Source organism: Crocodylus siamensis, chromosome 5 (genome assembly GCF_052110815.1).
Source record: "Crocodylus siamensis isolate JL-2025a chromosome 5, ASM5211081v1, whole genome shotgun sequence".
In the NCBI taxonomy this organism is placed as follows: domain Eukaryota; kingdom Metazoa; phylum Chordata; order Crocodylia; family Crocodylidae; genus Crocodylus; species Crocodylus siamensis.
In genome coordinates, this window is record NC_143399.1 from 192,056,815 (window position 1) to 192,076,991 (window position 20,177).

Here is a 20,177-nt window from a genome sequence, read left to right on the forward strand (position 1 = left end):
TGGGCCACATTTTGCCCACTCATGGGTTAAGGACTGCTGCCTGGGCTCCTGGTTAGACCAAATGGGCTCAAATAGAAAGGTTGCTGAGAAGAGTGGACACCCAAAGTTTTCCAAACCTTAGAGCAGAGGTAAAGTTTTAAAAGGATGGGGATGATAACGGTTAAGAAAACTTCCGTTAACATTTTTTCCACCTTTCCTTTTCTTTCCCTCAGACAACTCTATTTTGCTTGGGCTGCAAGTTGGAAAACTTTGTTCTGAAATCAGAGCATCTGAGTGCGCATCTCTGACTGGGGTTAATACATCAGCTCCTAAGAATAGCAGAAACAGAAGAATGACAGAATAAACTGACTGGCTCAATGACCTTTGGGCACGTGAAAATGCAACTCAAAGAGGCTTCTTGGGTCATGGAGTCCAGTCCCCTGCTGTTCCATGCAACCATGTCACAGAAATTTGTTCATTAATTCGTCAAGGCCAACCTGAATGCTAATTAGTTTTTTCTTTCCCTAAACTACTCCAATGAAAGCTGTTTCAGAACCTGTCCTCTGAAGCTTCGGTTCCTTCTATTTAATTTTCAGCCCAACTTTGTCCTTCCCTCAGTGTATTTAGAGAAATCAATTGTCTCTTTCAGTCTTCCATTTCGCTAATTTAGATGAGCTTTAAGTGTCCTCCAATATAAATTTTGTTTCCCTTATCTGAATAGACCTTTGTTTGTGCCTTTTCAGCTTGTCATCATCTCTTTGCAAACGGGTGCCCAGAGCTGTACACACTATTCCAGAGGAGGGTTTATTAGTGCCCTGTACTTCTGTATGCTGGAAGTGCTTTTCCCGATCTAGCCAAGGAGCACGTGCCTTTTTCACAGTTGCATCTCATCAGTGGCTCAGTCATCCTGTAATCAACTAATGCACTCAAATCTTTCTATTCCTTTTTGCTTCCCTACTAAATCTTTAGCTTATTGCAAAACGTTTTACTAGTCAGGCAGAAGGCAGGGTAGAGATGTACCTTACAGACTAACAGAATTGGAGATGTAAGCAAAAGCTCACTTCATCAGATGCCATGAAAGGACAGGCAGAGCAAGCTCTCTTTGCATTAGTCCTCACATGCATGAGCCTATGCTTTAAACACATAGATGTCATACCAGGTCAGACCACAGGTCCCAAGCCAGTGTTCTCTCTCACAGGAGCAGAACACATTTCATGGTATTCAGCAATCCCATTTTTATTACTCCAGATTTCAAGGTCATGTGGCTCCCTTTGTACAATACCCATCCTCCTCTGCATTGAGAGCATCTCAACACACTGTCCCAACAAATGTCATTAGCCCCCTCTTTGGTACATCCAAGTCACTAAGAGGATATTAAAGCTCAGTATCAAGACAGTCTTTTGAGGAACTCCATTAGTTTACTCAAAATACGCTTTTAAAAGTTCACCTTGAACAGCATCATCATAAGTTAGACCGATTCATTCATAAAAGTAAATCAACATATTGGTTATTTTGCAATACAGTCAGCTTTGACTGTAGAACCAGGAAGCTCAACTTTCTAATGCTCATGGATGAGCATGTTTTGTTGCTTTAGCAACATACAAATAAGACTACTTATTTACAAATACAAGAACATAACCAGTAGCATAGGAGTCAGGCCAATGGTCCATCTAGCCCAGTATCCTCTCTTACACAATGGCAAACTGTAGGTGCTGTAGAAGTCGTAGAGCAGGGCTGTCCAACGGTGGGCCCCTGCAGCTGCCTGGGGCATCGCATGCAACTTCAAGCCACGCTGAAGTTGCACAGCCCTGCTCTAGAGTAATTCATCCTGTCCTGCCCTCTGTGGTAACACCCATCATTGGTTTAGGGACGTCATAGGACACATGCCTGCATGTTCTGCTTAACAGTGCTCAATAATGTTTCCACTCATGCATTTTAGCCTTTTTCAAAAAATACAAAATGTTACTTCTTGTCCTAACCAAGGTTCCTTTTAAAGGGAATTGGTCAGTTTCTCTCTGTGCCGTCCTCGACCTGATGCATGTAGCATTTATTCTTTGCATTCTGGAGTACCTAGAAGCCAGTCCTGGACTAGAATCTGTAGTTCTTGGTGCAGTTTAAATACCAAACAAAAATACAATCCCTGCTGTAAAGTATAATCTAAGAGATAACCGATGGATAGAGATTGGTAGATGCAAGGACTAGACAATATTGATCAGTTATATGCAGGAACATTCCCCTAGCTATTTTCAAGATTTTTTGTAGGCATCACAGCAAGTGAGAGCAAGTGCAAGACGTAAGGTAGCTTTGTGGGTATTTACAGGGAATGTGAGAGCACTCTGCCCACTGCCAAGCGGGCAATGGAGGCTCTTGCTCTTTGGCTGTGGAAGGCAGCTGTTTGACGTTTTGATACTGAATGAGGGAGAAGAAGGGAATGGAGGAGACTACGAAGGGCGTTAAAAGCAAAAAAAGACAGCATACATCTGATGTGGTATAAAAGGAAGAGCCAATGAAGGGGTGAATGCAAAGGGAGATTAACGCGTGCTAGAAAAATGATCCTTTCAGCAGTCTTTTAACAGGCACCGAGTGCGGCCTTTGTACCTTTAAAATCACTTCTGCTTGCAAATCAATGTGAATGGAAACTCAGCTTCTAATAAACTTGCCACATTACCACCTTTGTGCATTCAGAAAGGGTAGATAAACATATTATTTTAAATTCGCTTTTAGAATGAAAAGGAACATGTTGAAATATATATACATTTAAGACTCACAGGTGGGTTTGTAATTTCACCAAGCCCTGCTGCAGGCATTGTGCGTACATGATTTAGAAATTGAATGGGGTCTTGATAAATCTTGGCCTGCAATTTCTTAATTGGTTTTTTTTTTTGGATAAAGTAAAAAAGACTTTATTCAGAAGCAGAACAGTCCTGCCCATTTCAGTACAAGACTCAGTACATCCAAGTCATTTCATATGCTCTCATACACACACCTTACGTAAGTAGTCTTCTGCAGCTCATGCAACATTGTTCATTAAATACCCAATGAAGAAACTGAAATACTTTGGGAATTTAATTGTTCCAGCATGATGGGATAGTCTTTCTTGGTGAATGCTCAAGAAGCATAAAATACATTCTTTTAAAATAAATACACTCAGTGTAAGTTTAAAAAACTCTTTTTAACATGTAGCAGTTTCAATTTCAAAGCTGATTTTCTGCTGCTAAATTAGTAGGGCCCCCTTTGTATTGATTGCTATTAAATAAATTATTTACAATTTTAACATAAATTATGTATTGAAAAAACTCACACTATATAATGCAAGAAATGCACTCTGGGCATGAGACCTAACCTCACTGACATTGCTGCATTTAAATTGGTTGAGTTATTCTCCATCAACATGGATATTACTGTTCAGAAGACAGTCCACAGTGATTTAGTGGGGTCATTTACACCTTTGTATCATGCCCTGAATGATCAAGTACACTGTCTGTCACTGGCTAGGTTAGTGGCCACTTTGATTTCTGACATGCATAAACACAACCATCTCCTTACTGTTCCTTGGCCTCCATCCTATTTGGCTATTGATCCATCTGTGCCTTCTTAGAATAAATCTAAGCTAAAGCCTCTCTAAAGTAGGGTTTATCTTTGTTCTACTTGTCTACAGCACTTAGAAAATGAGGCGATTGTTTCTGAGTGGGGGCCTCCAAGTATTTGCTTTTCATTTTGTGACAAGCTGAAGTTCATGTTGTACAGTAAAACAAGATACTGAGGAAATACACCACAAAAAGTGAAAATATTTTATTTACAGTTTTAGTTACAATAAACACGCTTAATTACATATTGATATTTGGAGCATGGAATCACAATATATAAGAAACTGGTACAGTGATTATTTCTGTACTTTCATTCTTACATTCACTGTTGAACACGTTCCACAGAATATTTTATGCAAGTGGAAAAATTTGGTATAACTGGGAAAGATTACATCTAAGAAATGAGATGTAAAATAACTTGTGTAGATGACGCTGTAGAAAACATGCAGCAGGTGAAACCACAGTGGAGTCAGTATCATGATACAGTCGCCTCTTGAATTTTTATTCTGAACTGCCAATAAACAAACTTAATAATCCAGATTAGAGCAACACAGTTTAAATGATAGTTTCAATATACCCAAATATATACAACATTTAAAAGTTACAGGTTAGGAAGGATCACATTCAGTAATAGTAATAGAGGAAGAATTGTGTTGACAGGTGCTCATTATTTCTAAGTGGCAGTAACAAAGTACTATTACTATCACTGAATTCAAGAACAGAACTCCTGAAAAAAGAAAGGAAAGGAAAAAGTTAGTCATTAATCCTTTATCTCCTGGTACACCAAGATTTCTAGAGCAAGTACATAAAGTGCTGTCACTTATCCACATAGAGAAGCTGTGAAGCAAAATTGTTAAAGTTAAATATTATTTTTCCAGTGCTTTGGAATCAGTATCGTCTCCGAAAGTCAAGACCTGTAAAAACCGCCTGTCCCTGAGGTGGCAGATATATAACTAAAGTGGAAAGATGCAGTGCAATTTCCTTCCAACACAGACTGATACCCTAAAACAGTAAGTTAATGAAATGGAACAGAGAATGCTTTAGAGGGATAGGCGTCTCAGCAGACATACATGAGGGCGTGTATACATGCAGACACAGGTGCGATGTATCAAAGACAGAAAAAGCCATAAAGCAGGAACTGCAAGCACATTAGGAATAAGGGGAGGTAGGATAGGGACAAGGAGATAGGATAGGGGCAAGGAAAGAGTAAAGGAACAGGCTGAGCTGAGACTATCTGATAAAATAATAAAGTGGCATAATTTGTTTTAATGGTGAAGCTTCATCACAAGCCTAGTTTACAAGAGAGAACAACAGACGCAGATGATCAGCTGTGGAAAAATAGGATTAATGTCTCTGTGGTGCCTGTAAATGATAATATATATTAATCTGAAAGCTAAATCAATGAAAAAGTTCCATCTCCTGAAAAAAAAATCCTGGAAAAAGCTAGTGTTATTGAAAATTAACGTTTTATATCTATTCATGCAAAGCAAATGCGTCAGATGCTCAAAAAAGTACTGCCTGTAAAGAAAAGACTGAACCATTAATTATATAACGATGTAAAAATGGTTACAAATGTTCCAATTAACAGCCATCTTCCAAATAAGCGCACACAACCAAAAATGTGTTTAAGTAACTTTACACAGAACTGCTCTCAAATACATACGTAATTTGTAATAAGGTTTAAAAGAGTTTAAAATCCATCAACTGGAATATTTAAGTTAAAAACCATTAATGTACACCTGTTGAGAAATTAAGTACATATACAGACCCTTTCCCATTTAGAGTTGGAAAAATGTGTTCAACCAAGAAGTGAAAAAGCAATACAAGTGCTTAAGGACCCAGTGAAATTAACCTGCCCATTGATGTTTCATAGTATGAAAGATAACATATTCCCACCAAATTAAGCATAGAAAAAGAAACAGAAGATTAAAAAAAACACCCTGCAAAAGGCAGTGCTCTAGAACAAAACAAAATGATCCTTCCCAACCATATTATACCAGAACATGGTATACGTGAGGATCCAATATGAATCAGTGTTTTCATACACAAGACCCTGCGCTCATGTGGATAATAAGTTAAAAATGTAGGCATTATAATAATAAAAATTAATTAGGTTACAAAAACCTTACACAAAATCCTTAGGATTCAATACTAATTTGAAATAATGCTTCTAGTAAATACTTTTAATTAGTGTTTAAAGAATGATGTTAAGTAATGACATTTCATAATCAAAGTCAGTTGAAATGCAACACCAAAACAAGAGCCTTGAATGCCCCTACACACTCTTTAAAATCTAGCTGGACCTTCTGCAATCTGTCTAGTATCTCTCCACCCATTTATTTTTCTTCCACTACTGCTGCTAGAAAAATTAAGTACTAGAAATAATTTTAAAAACCCAAAACAAACCTGATGCCAAGGTGACTAAAACACACACACAAAAATCCTGTCTAACAGCGAGTATCTGAAGCCAGAATTGTATCTTTTGAGCAGAAACAGTCAGAGGACATACACCAGGCTAAACGGGTTGGACAGTGCACACATACAGAACCGTGGTGGAAAGCAAATGTAGAACGTGTCCAGAGAAGCACAACAAAAGGCAAGATTCACAGCTACTTTATCCAATTCTAGGAAGTGCACACAGCAACTTCTTGGAAACTGCAGAGCTCTGAATGCTGACCAAATGGAAGATCCTAAACTGTATATATATTGAAAAATATCAGCACCAAATAAAATGCTCTTATTCTCCAAAGTAGTTATAATTAGTTGCTATCGTGCACCCAAGGCAATAAATGTAGCAACTCACAAGCAATCTGAGATCACCTACAGTCTCGTAAAAGTTCTTCAGGCTAAACCTTTGTAATAGAATCCTACTGAGAAAGGAATTAAGCTGCTCAGTATATCTAGTAGTTTAACAACTAAAAGCTCCTTCCTATATGTAGAGGCATGAGTTTTCCAAATGGGGTCTAGATCTACCAATTTAAAGATCTGTTTCTGCCCTAGATTTTGCAAGTTTAGCTGCAGTTTCTTCTCATTACCATCATACTTTTTGTCCAGTTTTATTGGAGATAGTTTGGTCATTCTTGGCTCACATCAACTTGCTAAGATTAACTTCTGCCACTAGAGGTTAGAAAATGTGTGTTGTAATTCCTATAAAGATTTTATAGTTCCGCACTCCTGCCTAGCTACACACTCTCACTGAACTCTTTAACCTTTTCTAAATATTTCCTTTGTTTTGGCTGTACAAAACACCATACCAATCACTGATATCGTGGTGAGACTAAAATTTAGCATGACCAACTTGAACTGTGTGTGGAATAAAAAATAACAACCCCACCTCCCAAACTCTGAGTGCAATACAATAAGAATGAACCTTCCCAAAACCCAAACCTCAGCCTGACATGAGAAAGTAAAGACAGGATACTCTGTAGCCTACTCAACCTTTAAGGACAGAGGCTTCTTAAAAATAAATTAGAACATTTTTCTAAAATTGTACACAGTTTGGCCAGAGCAGTCTATTACTCAAGATGCAGTATGATATAAAAAGGGAACTTCCAAATGTCACAAGATCAAAACAAGGTAACTCAAAAAGAAAAAAAAATGGCTCCACATAATCACCTACAATATATTTACCTCTTAAAATATGATTGCTAAATTTAAGCTAATTGTGAACAAATAATACACAGATCAAAATATATGTATTGACTTACTGGCATCTTTATAAAAATTTGAAGGTATACACAAAACACATCAACATTTATGGAACTGTATCCATTAAACTTAGATAAGACAACACAAAAAAAACCTAACAAGTAGCTAAGATGTGGTTGAACTATAAGCACTTTGAATAACATCTTTTAATTTTAAAAGTTCCATATTTACATACTACATTAAATGCAATTTTTGCATTCTGTGTCTTATTTTAAATGCATGATAAAGAAAGAACAAGATAATGGTTGCAACAGATCTTCGAAGAAAGTTGAGTTAGGATGACCAGATTTAACTAAGTGCTGTAAGAGATCATGGAAATTGCATGGCCTTCTAGTTCTACCTCTTCTTCCTTTGCTTTCTTTGGGAGGAGCCACAACAAATGAAACTAAAAGTGAAGCTATCATTCAAATGGGTCACAACCAACAAATCCAACTGTAACTTAGGAGACTATTACTGAAGATACGTTTTCCTGAAACACTTTGGATGAATGGCTAACCTAATAGTTGTTTTTCAACTACTGTACTGTTTAGATCATGTTAAAAAGATATGGGACTATACAGGATGTATGTATGTGTATAATTATATGCATATAGACATACACACATATAGCACACTTATCAGTATATGATAGCCAGCTATTGCAGTAAACAGCTAAAATCACTATCAAATATGTCTGCACTCTACCTACGCACAAGCAATAATCTATTATGTTTTAAGGGGGATATATACATGTATTAAACAATGCTTATACAGCCTCAAATCTACTTAAGTTAGAAGACATTGTTCATGTTATTTTCAAGTCACACTATAGCAGTGGACAAGTTTTGTTTTGTTTCATCTTTCTTCCTAAAAAAAAGGGGGAAAAAGCCTTCAATACAAAATTTTAAAATCTGCTCAGTTGGCTGAAAGGGACTGATTCAAAACCCACTGATGTCAATGGAGACCTTCCACTGACTTCTCTGAACATTGGATCAGGCCCCTTACTTCTTAGGCTCTAAAAAAGCCCTTGATCGGCCATCTGCTTGTAAACAGGACAGCTGATCAGCTGCAGACATGCTCACTGCTGAACTCAGCTACACGACTTCTTTCTAGTTGCATCCAGTCCATATGTCCATAGGAAGATACTCCTATCGTTCCATTTTTTGCATGTTTTTTCTGATCACTTCATTTCAGAGAAGTTGTTCTTTAACAGTGGGATCACTGACCTGTACAGATGTAGGCATTCCTTTTAAAAATAACAACCAAAAATGTATGGGGCGGGGGGAGGGAGCGGAGACTGTAGTGCTCTTGGAAGAGAAGAGATAGAGAGCTCTGGACTTGGCCAGGCTCTGTGAAGTCAGGCATCATGCTAACTTACACATACGGCTTTGTCAGTTGCCAGTGCACTTCTGCCTGTGACACATCTACCGGTCCAGTCTTGGAACTGTCCTGAGCAAAGAACACCAGCTGTGCTGAAAGCTGCTAAGTGTCAGGATTCAGATTTACGCAAAAAGCCGGAGTAAGCTAGGTGAGTATAAAACTCCCGTTTCTGGGAGCATTCCAACAATGCTGCTGTGATCTGTTAAAGTGGCACACTTTGCTAGGGTCCTAAATGGATTTCTAAATAACTCTCTTTCTTTTTTTCATTTTCCAGTGTAATAGTTGTAATATACAACCTTATCCCTGCATTATTTCAGTGGAAAAAGAAAGCAGCTTTGTCCAGGAGACTTCTAACAGTATTTACTGCTCAATCATTAATTTTTAGTAACTTCTACTTAATTGGCAAGTCAGTAAAAAAAAAAAAATTGGCGAGAAAGCCAATTAGAAGGCCTATAAGAACTTTGTTAGTACTAAATCTTCCACAAAAGCTAAGGTTAAATAGCAACTAATTTGCTTCACACACCCATTCTTCCATGTTCTGGCATTTATTTTAGGTTCCAGCTTTTATAGCTACTGTAAAATTCACTGCACTCTGTCACTGTTTTTCTGTTTGTTACTTGGGTCTCAATAAACCTACAAAGACCCCATAGGTACCCAAGTTCAAAAAGCAGGTCAAGTACTTAAAGGAGCTAACAACACCCCCCACGCCCCCCAAATCTATGAACCGAGGACATATTTCAGTAAACCTGAGATCAGATCTAAGTGATGGCATTTTACTAACTGCATCCAAGTAGTAACTGAAAAGTTGTTCCTTTGGAAATTCTGTCTAGACAGTGCCAACCCAAAGGAAGTATGGTTGATTTTATTTAGTGTAAAATGTAAATGTCCTTAATCTTTGTACATAATTTTTGGAACTGCTAATTTCAGCAGCAGCATAACAATATCCCCATAATCCCAACTCAATCAGGAACATCACATCACAAAAGAAATGCTTTCTGCTATTATGGGGATTTTTTACGTTTGAGCATTAATCACAAAATGAATGCCAAAGAAAAATATCTTAATAAAAATAATTTTAAGGTAACTCTGGTACAAAGTAATTATTGGGAATATACTATTTTTTCTATGCCAATTTTTTTTAAAACAAGCACCTAAGTGCTTTAGTTTTAACTTGTACCTTGCATTCCCATTTAAAACAATCTAAACTGTAATCAATTACCACTAAGCGTTAACTATTCCATGATGCTACTGGAGGGTGAAGATTAAGATCTTTCTTTTAAACCCAAGGGGAAAATGTAGCAATGACATTTCTGCACAGTGTTTCATTTATGAGCAGGAGAGAAGGGAAAAGGCAGAAAGACTGCACTGGACTAGAAGATGCCAAGAAAGATTTAACATATTTACACAAAGAGAAACTCCAACCTTCCAGTGTCACCTCCAAATCTTCTTGGCATACTACCGATCGGTTAAATAGACCATGTTTTAATCTATATAAGAACACACCTTTTATCTTCTTGGTGATACAGACTTATGTGTTTGGTTTAGAAAAGTGAGTTTTCATTTAAATACCTTGCACTGAAGATAAGAGCAACCATTATCAAATATTCTTTGCTGTAAAGTGAGTTTTTAAATTTCTCGATGTAAATGTTCTCTCTCAACTCAAGTCACTGTGATCACACAGTAGCATCCTGAAGAATAGTGTCTACATGCAACGTAAGCACGCTGAAAAAATCTACAGTTCCACGTGGTTACAACAGAATGTGAAGAAACTGAACACAAAAACTCCATGGCGCTAGATCCTCTCAAGTTCACCTTTTCTTGAGGACATCTCGTATCTTTCTGTAGTTCCACAGGCCAGTTAATGAAAGACAGTAAACTGAAAAGATTTCAGATCCTGATAGTTTTGCCACTGAATCTTCCTGTGTAGCTCCACAGTAGACTTCATTTGTTCACAGATTATATTCTCAGCAGGTATCACTCAACTATCAGTGCCACATTAATATGGGACAGATCTATCATATGCCTGCAAAATGTTAAAAGAAATAGTTTCAATTTACGCTACCATCCATGGACAGAAGAAAACAGGACAATGTAGGTCAGTAGTAAAAAGTGTTTGACTGGGTTAAGACAAACCTTTTTTATAAGAAATGGCAATACAAGCTTTTTTTTTTTTTTTTTTTTTTAAGCAGAGGGGAAACAAAAGAATGCAGCAGGGGTTAATTATTTACCTGTGGAATTTCTGTTGAAATGCTAATGCGTGCGCTGGCTCCTTGAATTTCGCTATGGCTTTCCGTTGCTGAGGAAGCATCTGTAAACTCTACAAAGGAAAAAAAAAAGACATGACTTATTACGTGTTTCAGTTGCATGGCAGTCATAGGGAGTTCGCCATTTTTCTGTTGAAAAATGCTTGTAGGCTTGTAAAAGGGAAGCAGACTGTTAGTATAGTTTTTCACAGGACAGAGATAAAATTCCAGTTCCTTTGGTTCCATTTGTGGCTTGCCACAATGAATCAAGCTGGGATCACTGTAAGACATTTCCAAGGAAGATGCAGAGATTGTAGGAGTCCTAACTAACATCTATGCTAACGGAAAAGATGAAGTAGCGAGTGGCTAAGTGACTTGTTTAAGGTTAGAGCCCGATTCCTTCAATGCGATTTGTGTGGGTAAAGCATGGCAAAAACACAGAACCTTACTATCTTCATTGGGAGTATCCATGAATACACAAGGTCTCCATTGATTTGATGGAAGCATTAGGGACAGAGAAAAGCACAAAGTCTACATCTCAACTTCAGGTCCTGTACCTTGATCACTGGATTCAAGTCCTCCACTCCATTTTAACAACATACACACCATAAATTTTAAACACATTCAGCCATAAATCCTGAAATATATACCACACACTATGAAGACATGCAGGAGGCAAAATAGAAACAACATATAATCTTTCTAATATAAAATTGCTTTTCCTCTGTATTATTGCTAGATCCCATCTAAAGACCGCAGATGCTAGGGGAAACCCTTCCTGGTTTCTACAAAGCACTGAACACGCTTTCTGGTATTGTCAAATGTGTAAAACGGCTAAAACCACAGCTCACCGTCGTGTGCTGCCATTTGCAATTTTGCAGAATTATCACCTCATCTCAGAGACGACAAATACAGCATCTCCAAAAAGTGGCTCTTGCACTTCCTTATAGCCAGACATACTAAACTCTGCTTCTCTCTTTTGAATAATAAAGTGACAGAACCAACAGATTTGTTGCCACTACTACAATGACATATAACCCTGTTCTGAATGGCTGCTTCCTCACTTGATCTCTGACCAGGCAGGTGCTGCCTCAGCTATTGTGCGGTACCTGCAAGTTGCTCTCCTGCTATCTCTGGCATTCAAGGACTTCAGGGAGATACTGCTGTACACTGAGTGTTATGTTAACATTTTTCCTTTCCTTCAAATTAAAAGCAGCACTAATTCTAGTAGACTTATTTGTTTTATAGGTATGAATACTTAAAGGGAAAAGCTTACTTTCACTGGTATGTTCAATGTTAGATTGTTTTTAAAATAAATGTGTTCTTCATTAATATTCAATTTAAAAAAACTAAAATGGAAAAATGTAATTTTAAAAACAACAAAAAAAAACAAAACAAAAAACCCCCACCTTTCATAGAGGCTATGGCCAGAAGGGGCTCCAATGATCTTCTAATCTGATATCCTGTATACGCCCCCACAGAATTTTTCCCTGAAGCTGAATTAAAGCTGATGTTTCTAGATCCAAGCTAGTTCACCAACCTCCTCTAAGCTGTTCCAATGTTTAATTATCCTCATTGCTGAGAAAAACCCATTCTTAGATTCTTACCCACAGGAATGCACCTAAACACAGAAATCAAGTCACCTTTTACCTTTCTTTTTCACAGACTTACTAGATTGAGTTTCTTAACCTCACCTTCTAAAGCTCACTTCTCCAAAGTGCTGGGATCACACATGTCCTGTCCCCCCCTCCTTTGAACTCATTTTAGTATTTCCATATTTTCAAACGTAAATACCAGAACCGGACAGAGTATGACACGACACATTTACTCTTAAGTAGCACACCGCACATTTTATTCCACAATTATTTTACTCTGTAACAGAGTATATGCATGATCAGCTTGCTCACGCTGACAGCCAAAATAGGCACGATTACTGCACGTGGCCACTGGGTGGCAGAGAATCAATTTACACTGAGTAGATGGATACTCCCAAAAGGTACCAGATAATGCAACCCGTTCACCAGAGTAACTTTTCCCAGAGTTAGTTTATTTCAGAATAAATTGAGACTACCCCAGAATAAAGGTATTGTGGCAGAGTCCCCATGAGTGGGAACGTGCAGTTTGTGGCACCTCAAAGTCTTCTGAGGGGCCATGAGATGCATGTGGCGCTCGTGATTTCATTTACCGCACTGCATATTTGCAGCGTGGCAGGAAAATTAGATAATTGGGAAATCCAGGTATCAAAAAAAGCCACAGCAGAAAAAGGCAGGGTGCCCAAAACCAGAGCCACACTCCAGCTGCTAGCCAGGCCGGATCGCCACTGCAGCTGCCTTGGGAGGCCCCCAGGTAATGGTGCTGGGGCCAGCCCAGGTGCTGGCCCCGGCCTCCCCCACCCCACCTGGAGCAATATGCTGTATACTAGAGTGGATGTGCAAGGGCATGCCCAGGGACAACTAGCAGCAGTGCAAATATATGCTGCTGCTAGCTCTCCGTGGGGAAACGCACGTTCCTGCACATGGGGACGGACCCTGTGCATCTGTACCCACAGTATGGGAGTAGTAGTCTTACCAGTGCTGTTTACAGAGGCAAGATCACTACTCTACCTCTACCTGAAAGTCACCTTTTTATGCTTGTGTTAGCCCTTTAAGCCACAGTATCACACCGAGTTCATCTTGAAGCGGTCCTCAAAGACACACGATCAAGTCCAGAGCAAAGCAGCCCCATGGCCTGGCCAGTGTATAAGACCGTGCCAGTAACTCTGCTGCCAGCAGTGCCGCTCCTCCCTCTGTCACCATCCCCCAGTTACACCAGTGGTCCACAGCTCCATTTTCGGGATGGACCATGATTCTTGGAACTCCACTGAAATCAAAGCCCTGCCTTCATGGCAGATTTTTTTTTTTTTGCCTGTCCCAGAAGCTGAATATAAGTCTGTGTATGTATTATTTCTGCTGAAGGTTTTGCTCAGATAAAATGCATGCAAAATAAGTGTAAGAACTTCACTGAATGGTTAGGGCAAATTTCATGACAAACTCTTTAATGATAACATGCTGCCTTATGAGGTAAGGCTATTACTTTTTCTTCTTTTAACATTTAGGTAACCTCCTTTATGGTTCACTCATAGGAAAATATTTCTGACTTGAAGAGTTCAGTGTTTCATTAACATTAAAAAAAACCCTTTAAAACAAAACCCTGCTGTCCACATACCTGTATGTTGTGTATGCAAACAAACGATGCTTTCCTTGTAAGGTTCCCTTTCACACACTACAACAGTTGTCATATTTTGCAGGTTGTACACAATCACAGTTACACAGTTGCAGTTTATATACCATCCTTAAAAAATACATTTTCTCAAACTTACAAATCAAAATTAAACACCAGAAATGACAGTGTAACAATGACACATATTTGAATAGAGGAAAGCTCAGATGCACATTTATATAACAACCTGTGGTTAGTGTACTCATCAAGCAAGTGCCAGATCCAGATTCAGTGCTCTCCTTTGGATGAGGGGGCTCAAACCCATGCATCTCACAGCCCAGAAAAGTGCCCTAACCATCCAGCTAGAGTTCTGAGGGTCTCTTCACCTCTCCTATACAAGCTGAGGTGTACTGTGGTGCAAAAAAGAATATAGCATATAAAAGGTAGACCCCTTCCTTCACTTCCAGCAGCTCTTTTAAAATCAAGTATTCACAACAACATTTTGCAGTTCTGCTGGTGTGTGGTTGGCATGCTAGGAGGATGCTGGCTAGAACAAGCCTCTCGGGGGACACGGGGAGAAACACCTAGTTTCTGGATCCCTATTGGGCTTTGGTGTGAACTAGGTACGGAGCTGCTAAGCCTTGCAAACACTGACGCAGTTGTCTGCATGAAGAAGGGCAATTCTAAAGCTTCCCAAATGCCTAAAAACATGAACTAGAAACCTGAGTTCATCTCCAGTGCCAAGTAGTGGCTGAATGGATTGAGTTGTGGCATTTGAGTACTCGCGTTAGGCAGTTACCATATTCTAGAGTGTACAAATCTACATGGTGTATAAGTTTAAAAGTTCTAATTTTAAAAGCTAGGGTTTTTGTAGATCCAGTGTATATGCAGACCCTGCCTTGCCAGAGCCACACCTCCAGGGGAGACATCCAGCACTTGAACTCAGCTGTCACCTTGTCCCAGCACCTTAGAAATGCGGGCCAGTGGTGGTCAGAGGCAGCAGTAGCCAGAGCCTGATAGTCACAGCCAGGTGGGCAGCAGCAGAGCTCAGCATGGGGGGCTGCAAGTGGCTCCTGGCCAGCAAGTGCCACTCGCTGTTGCTGCTCCATGCCCTGGTGCTGCTGATGGGTGTTGGCAGCGACATGTCTCCCATGCCATCAGGTGGCAGCTCCACCCTGCTGGACAAGATCCATTCATGGGGCAGCCACTGAGCCATGGGTAAGCATCTCCGGGCTACACTCAAAGGGTGCAGGGTTTGGCTGCCTAGCCTGGCTCTGGGCTGTTGGGGGGAGGGCAGGGAGTGGAGCCTGGCTTGGCTTCAGTCGATGCCAGGGAAGCCCTTAGATGCCAGCATGCTCCCTGGCATGCCCCTAGATGCCTCCCCATGGGCTGGGTGCAGCAGGGTAGGGTCTGGCTTAAGACAAAAAAACAACAACTTTGAAACAAAGTATTTTTCTACCTCAAAATACTGATATGTTGTATAAGTTGAGGTGGCTTCAAACTTCAACTTACACACTGTGAAATACAACAAGTCCGGTTCTTGATCTAGTCCACAGAAGGAACATCTACATGTGCAATTAATTCACAGCAATAAACTCCAGCAAATTGCGCCAGAGTTTATTGCTCCTGGGCATGCCTTTTAAGTGTGTGCCCAGGACCACAGCACATTAAGCCAGGTCAAAGCAGCCCAGGCTCAGCATGCTGTGGAAGAGCTGGCTGAGGCATGAGGGTGCTCTAGTACAGGGTTAGCCCACACTGAAGCACCCTCATGCCCCAGCCAGCCCCATTACCGTCTACATGTGCACACTGCTGCTCACAAAAAACCTCTTGTGTTTACAAGTACTAACCTGCTGCAGAGTTTATTAGTTTTCTGTGGCTTAATAGGGCAACTCCGCAGTAAGTGTAAACATGTCCAGACTATAGCTAGTAAATGTCTCATGCAGATGTGCCCGGACTATAGCTAAACAGCCTTGATAGGCTCAGTTCTTCTCCCCACTAAGGCCATGCCCCACCCTTAAACTGCTCTACCAATGTAAGTTGTGCTAGCATTAGTACCCCTTTAACTTCCAGATCAATAGGTGTGTACCCTAGTATCAATGACAACACTTATTTTTGTTCACTTTTCAGCTCCCACTGTTCACTCTGCAGGTTACTCTCTCCATATTAATCATACTGTAAAACTAACACAGCTTCTTCCTAAAGTTTCCTGCTGCTGCCTCCAGGAGTGAGGACGGCACTAGCACAGCTAGAACTACAGGGCAGGAGCCATCTAATGGAAAGGAGGCATCCACAATGCAGAGCCAAACGTAAAACGTGCCCCCATGGAGATGAAATGTAGGTCAACGTGCCTTCTGCATGCCCTTGTTTATTACATGTCTTGGAGCTTTACTGAAATTTACTGCATAGCTTTTAACATTAAAGTTTTCGATGTGAAGGACACGCCAGCTTTCACAAAAGGGAATCACTGGTAAAAAGCACCCAACATTTCACCTTGAGGGGCCAGAGAATATTCTCTGGTTTCCTTCCAGGAAGCACTGACAAAAAATTGCTAATTAGGTCTATTTGTTAGTGACATACACTTCCTTAGCCATGTGGCATGGTAGCACTTGCAGAATATTTCCTGGGGTGGTAGGGGTTTTTTTTTTTTGGCATCATTAATTGTTTCTCACTAATTTGAAATTATAAAGTTTGGGCAGGATGTGAATACCATATTTATCTGAATATAAGAAAACCCTGAATATAAGATGACCCCCCCCCCCAATAATTCAATTCTATATCTGAAAAATTTAGAAATGTGTTATAATTCTCCAGGTATAGAATCTAATTATTGGAGGTCTGCCTTGAATTTGTCCTCCTTCTACTGCTAGAGCAGGGAAAATAAATCTGGGGCAGTCAGGTGGCTCCTCTGCCCTCTGCCAACTTCTTCCCTCTGTAACCTCTATCTGCTACTTACTATCAGACCCTGCTCTCCCTGAGCGCATGGAAGCAAGAAGAAAATTTGAAAACACTTACTTGGGACTGTGGGTATCCATAGACTTAGCTCATCCAGAACTGATACATTTTACCTTTTTTGAAACTGCTGCATGTTTTAGCATAGGCACTCTGTAAACACATTTTTCTGTACCTCCTACAAACTCTCCCCAAGGACAATTTTTCGTATCCCAGGTCAGATTAGCCAGATCAGTTCTGAATCCTTTGAATCATTCAAAAACCTCCTTTGGCCCTATGCTGGCAAGTATCCTCCACCCAAAACTTTTCAGTCTGGGACTTCAGCTACTTCCAAGTTCTTTGGCAGGCATCCTATGTGCATGCTCAAGCCTGGTGACTTGGGGTTTGGATGTCCCCGAGTTTTACTTGCCCTCAGCCATATGGATGCAGGAGCAAGCTACGGAGGAGTCTTGCATTTCTGTCGTGTAGCTGAGATCTTCTCACTGGAAGCTGGCCAGTGGGAAGCTAACTATGAGGTGCTCAAGGGGTGCACCCTCCACTACACAAAGCTATTTTTAAACCACCTACTAGGTCAGTGTACTCCCCTACCCCCTTCATGGTCATGATATTTCCCCTGCCATGTAAAACTATTCATGATATTAGTCCAAAACCAAAAGGCTCATGACTTACCATGTAATTTACTGGGCTGGGTCCCAGAAGAGTAAATGACATTTCAAATCATGGTGAGCTATGGTATCTGTGTGTACTCCAGACCCCCACCCCCACCAAGGATCCACATACTAGTTAGCCTCACTCATGACTGGAACCAAGTATTCTTGTCATGTGACCTGGGATCCTCCAAAAATATATATATGCAGATGAGATTCAGGGCAACCGGATCCAGCTCTACCTCGTGGAGGACAGGGCCACACTAACCATATGACAGGCTGAGAGATGGGGTGACAGAGGGATTCTGGGTAAACTATTTAGAGACTCATTTGGCGATGTTTGCCAGACATTTAAGGATGGTGAAGAAACAGGAATAATTGGAAATGGGAAAGAAAGGTGCAGCTCAGCTGTGGGAGTGAAGAAGTAAGAATGTACACAATGTAGGGGCTCATCATGACTTAAGAGTTGTTGCTTAGGGGAACTGAGTGCAACGCACACTACCAAATATCTCGTTCAGACACGCTGCACTAACCTGCCCTTGTGGTATCAAATGTAGCATTTCTGGCACCAACAGAAGTATGTCGGGGCTGACTCTGGCTCTCCTGGTGCCAGCCTGATACTGGAACACCCACCTATGTTTTTTGTTGTTGTTTTTTTTAAAAGGGGGAAAGAAAAAAGGTTCCCATCAGTATGTTCGCCCATTATGGGCCATGTGTTTTATAGTCACGCTCAGTGTTGGCTGGAATTAATCAGCTTCATGGGTGGTTTCCATTATTGAGCACATGCTGCTTTTGGCAGCAGTTTAACGATAGACAATGCATTTAATGAGGTTCCTTTGTGTGTGAATGCAAGGCAAGGAATGTTTTTTCCCCTCATACCGATTAGGAGGAGGGGAACTCTTGTCTTGTGTTCAAGTAAATACGGTAATTGTCATCAGTCAGTAGTCCACAGTGTTTGGAATAAAGGGTCTGTTAGGATTCACCAAAAATTTACTACCGATGCACTATTTCATAGCAGTGAAAAAATTCATATCGTTTACCAGTCAGTGACTTCTGTTGCAATCTTGTACTATTTTCATTTTCCAAAAAAGTTACTCATACTTCCTACAAATATTTCACCTAAGCAATTTTTCTCCGATTATACAAGGACATAGTATTGATGAGGCTAAAAACTAACCTAACCTTACTGAAGGTTACTTAAATGCAACTCCCAAGTGACTAGAATTGTGTCTGAAGGGAGAAGGAAAAAACTATTTATTGGGCTGCATCTGCTAATGCCCTTCAATGCACCCTCCTTCAACTGTAACACTGTCAATGAGATGCTAAGGTGCGATGTGGAACAGAGCACCAATCAGAAAGACAGGGCAAGAGAACACAGAGGAAAATCGGAGGAAAGAGGACTGCAGAAGAATGCATTCTTGCATCCGTCTCCCCATCCCTGCTCCCCGAACATTGCCAAGAGGGGGTCTGCACTGCATAGCACAAGCGTTTCTTCTAACATGCCTCAGCTACACACCTTAATTTTATGGCGGTTGGTACAGTGCATGCAGCATACTGCTGCAGCAAAAAGCATCCCTGAAGAGGCAAGACAGGTGTCTCTACTACATAAGCAGCAGAAGAAAGTTACATTTGTCACATCAGGGTGTACTGCAAGGATTTTAAAAGGAAAGACTGTTTTGTGCAGAGGCCCCCAACCTGACATGCCAGATGCTCTGGGACACCACTGCTCCTTGTCTTCCCATTCACTGGGTGGTACTATACAGCACCACTGTACTCTGGGAGGGAGCACCAGGTATAGCTGCAGTAACAGGGAAGGAGAAGGATGGGGAATACACAGCACAATATTTCAAAGCACAGGAGGATTCAGACGAGTATTGAGAACAGAGAACAGCAAGGAGAGCATCCCAGAGGAAGAGTCCTGGTAAAGAAAAGGAGAAGTGAGGTGATAGCAAGGGCCGTTACTGGCTTCCTGTGGCATCGTTGCACTGGTCAGGGGCATGAAGAGGTGACAAAGCCAGCAGAAGCTCCAGGTTATACCAGAAGTTACACCAGTACCTCAGGCATATGAAGGACAAGTCTTTACTGTATCAGTACAAAGTATGGCTTTGCTGGTGCAGTTTACCATTTAAGGAATACCAGTAAAGCATGTGTTAATGTAGTCGGGGGGGGGGGGGGAGGAAGAGGAGGGAATGCGGGGTTAGAAATGCAGGTGAGAAAAAAGAAGAATATGGAAGAGGTGGATAAAGGGGGCAGAAGGTAGGGAGAAAACTGGAGAGAAAATAGAAGATAAGCCCAGAAAAAGACAAGTGAAAGAAAATGAGATAAAGGTGGAAACATGACGGTCATACGGAGAAAAGATGAGCAAACAGACAGCGTCTTCTCCGGGTCTGGCATAAGGAACACAGGAAGCTGGTGCTGATACACAACGCCAAGTGAAGGCACCAAGCAGAAAACGCTGACAAACCACTACAAGGATTTCCAGCCACCTAACATGAGCTTCAGCATGG

General features: G+C 40.6%; 1 protein-coding gene across 3 annotated transcripts in view; it reads right to left on the reverse strand.

Annotated features, from left to right (window-relative positions):
* Positions 1-3,756: 3,756 nt before the first annotated feature.
* The window catches only part of RBM33 (RNA binding motif protein 33), a 169,032-nt gene continuing 152,611 nt past the window's right edge, over positions 3,757-20,177 (reverse strand). For all 3 annotated transcript variants that reach the window (XM_090047647.1, XM_090047643.1, XM_090047642.1), the window contains 2 exons: positions 10,862-10,950; positions 3,757-10,656 (listed from right to left, as the gene is read on the reverse strand). In XM_090047647.1, the coding sequence (XP_089903773.1) occupies positions 10,608-10,656; positions 10,862-10,950 (138 nt within the window). In that variant the 3' untranslated portion in view covers positions 3,757-10,607. The remainder of the gene's footprint in view (positions 10,657-10,861; positions 10,951-20,177) is intronic.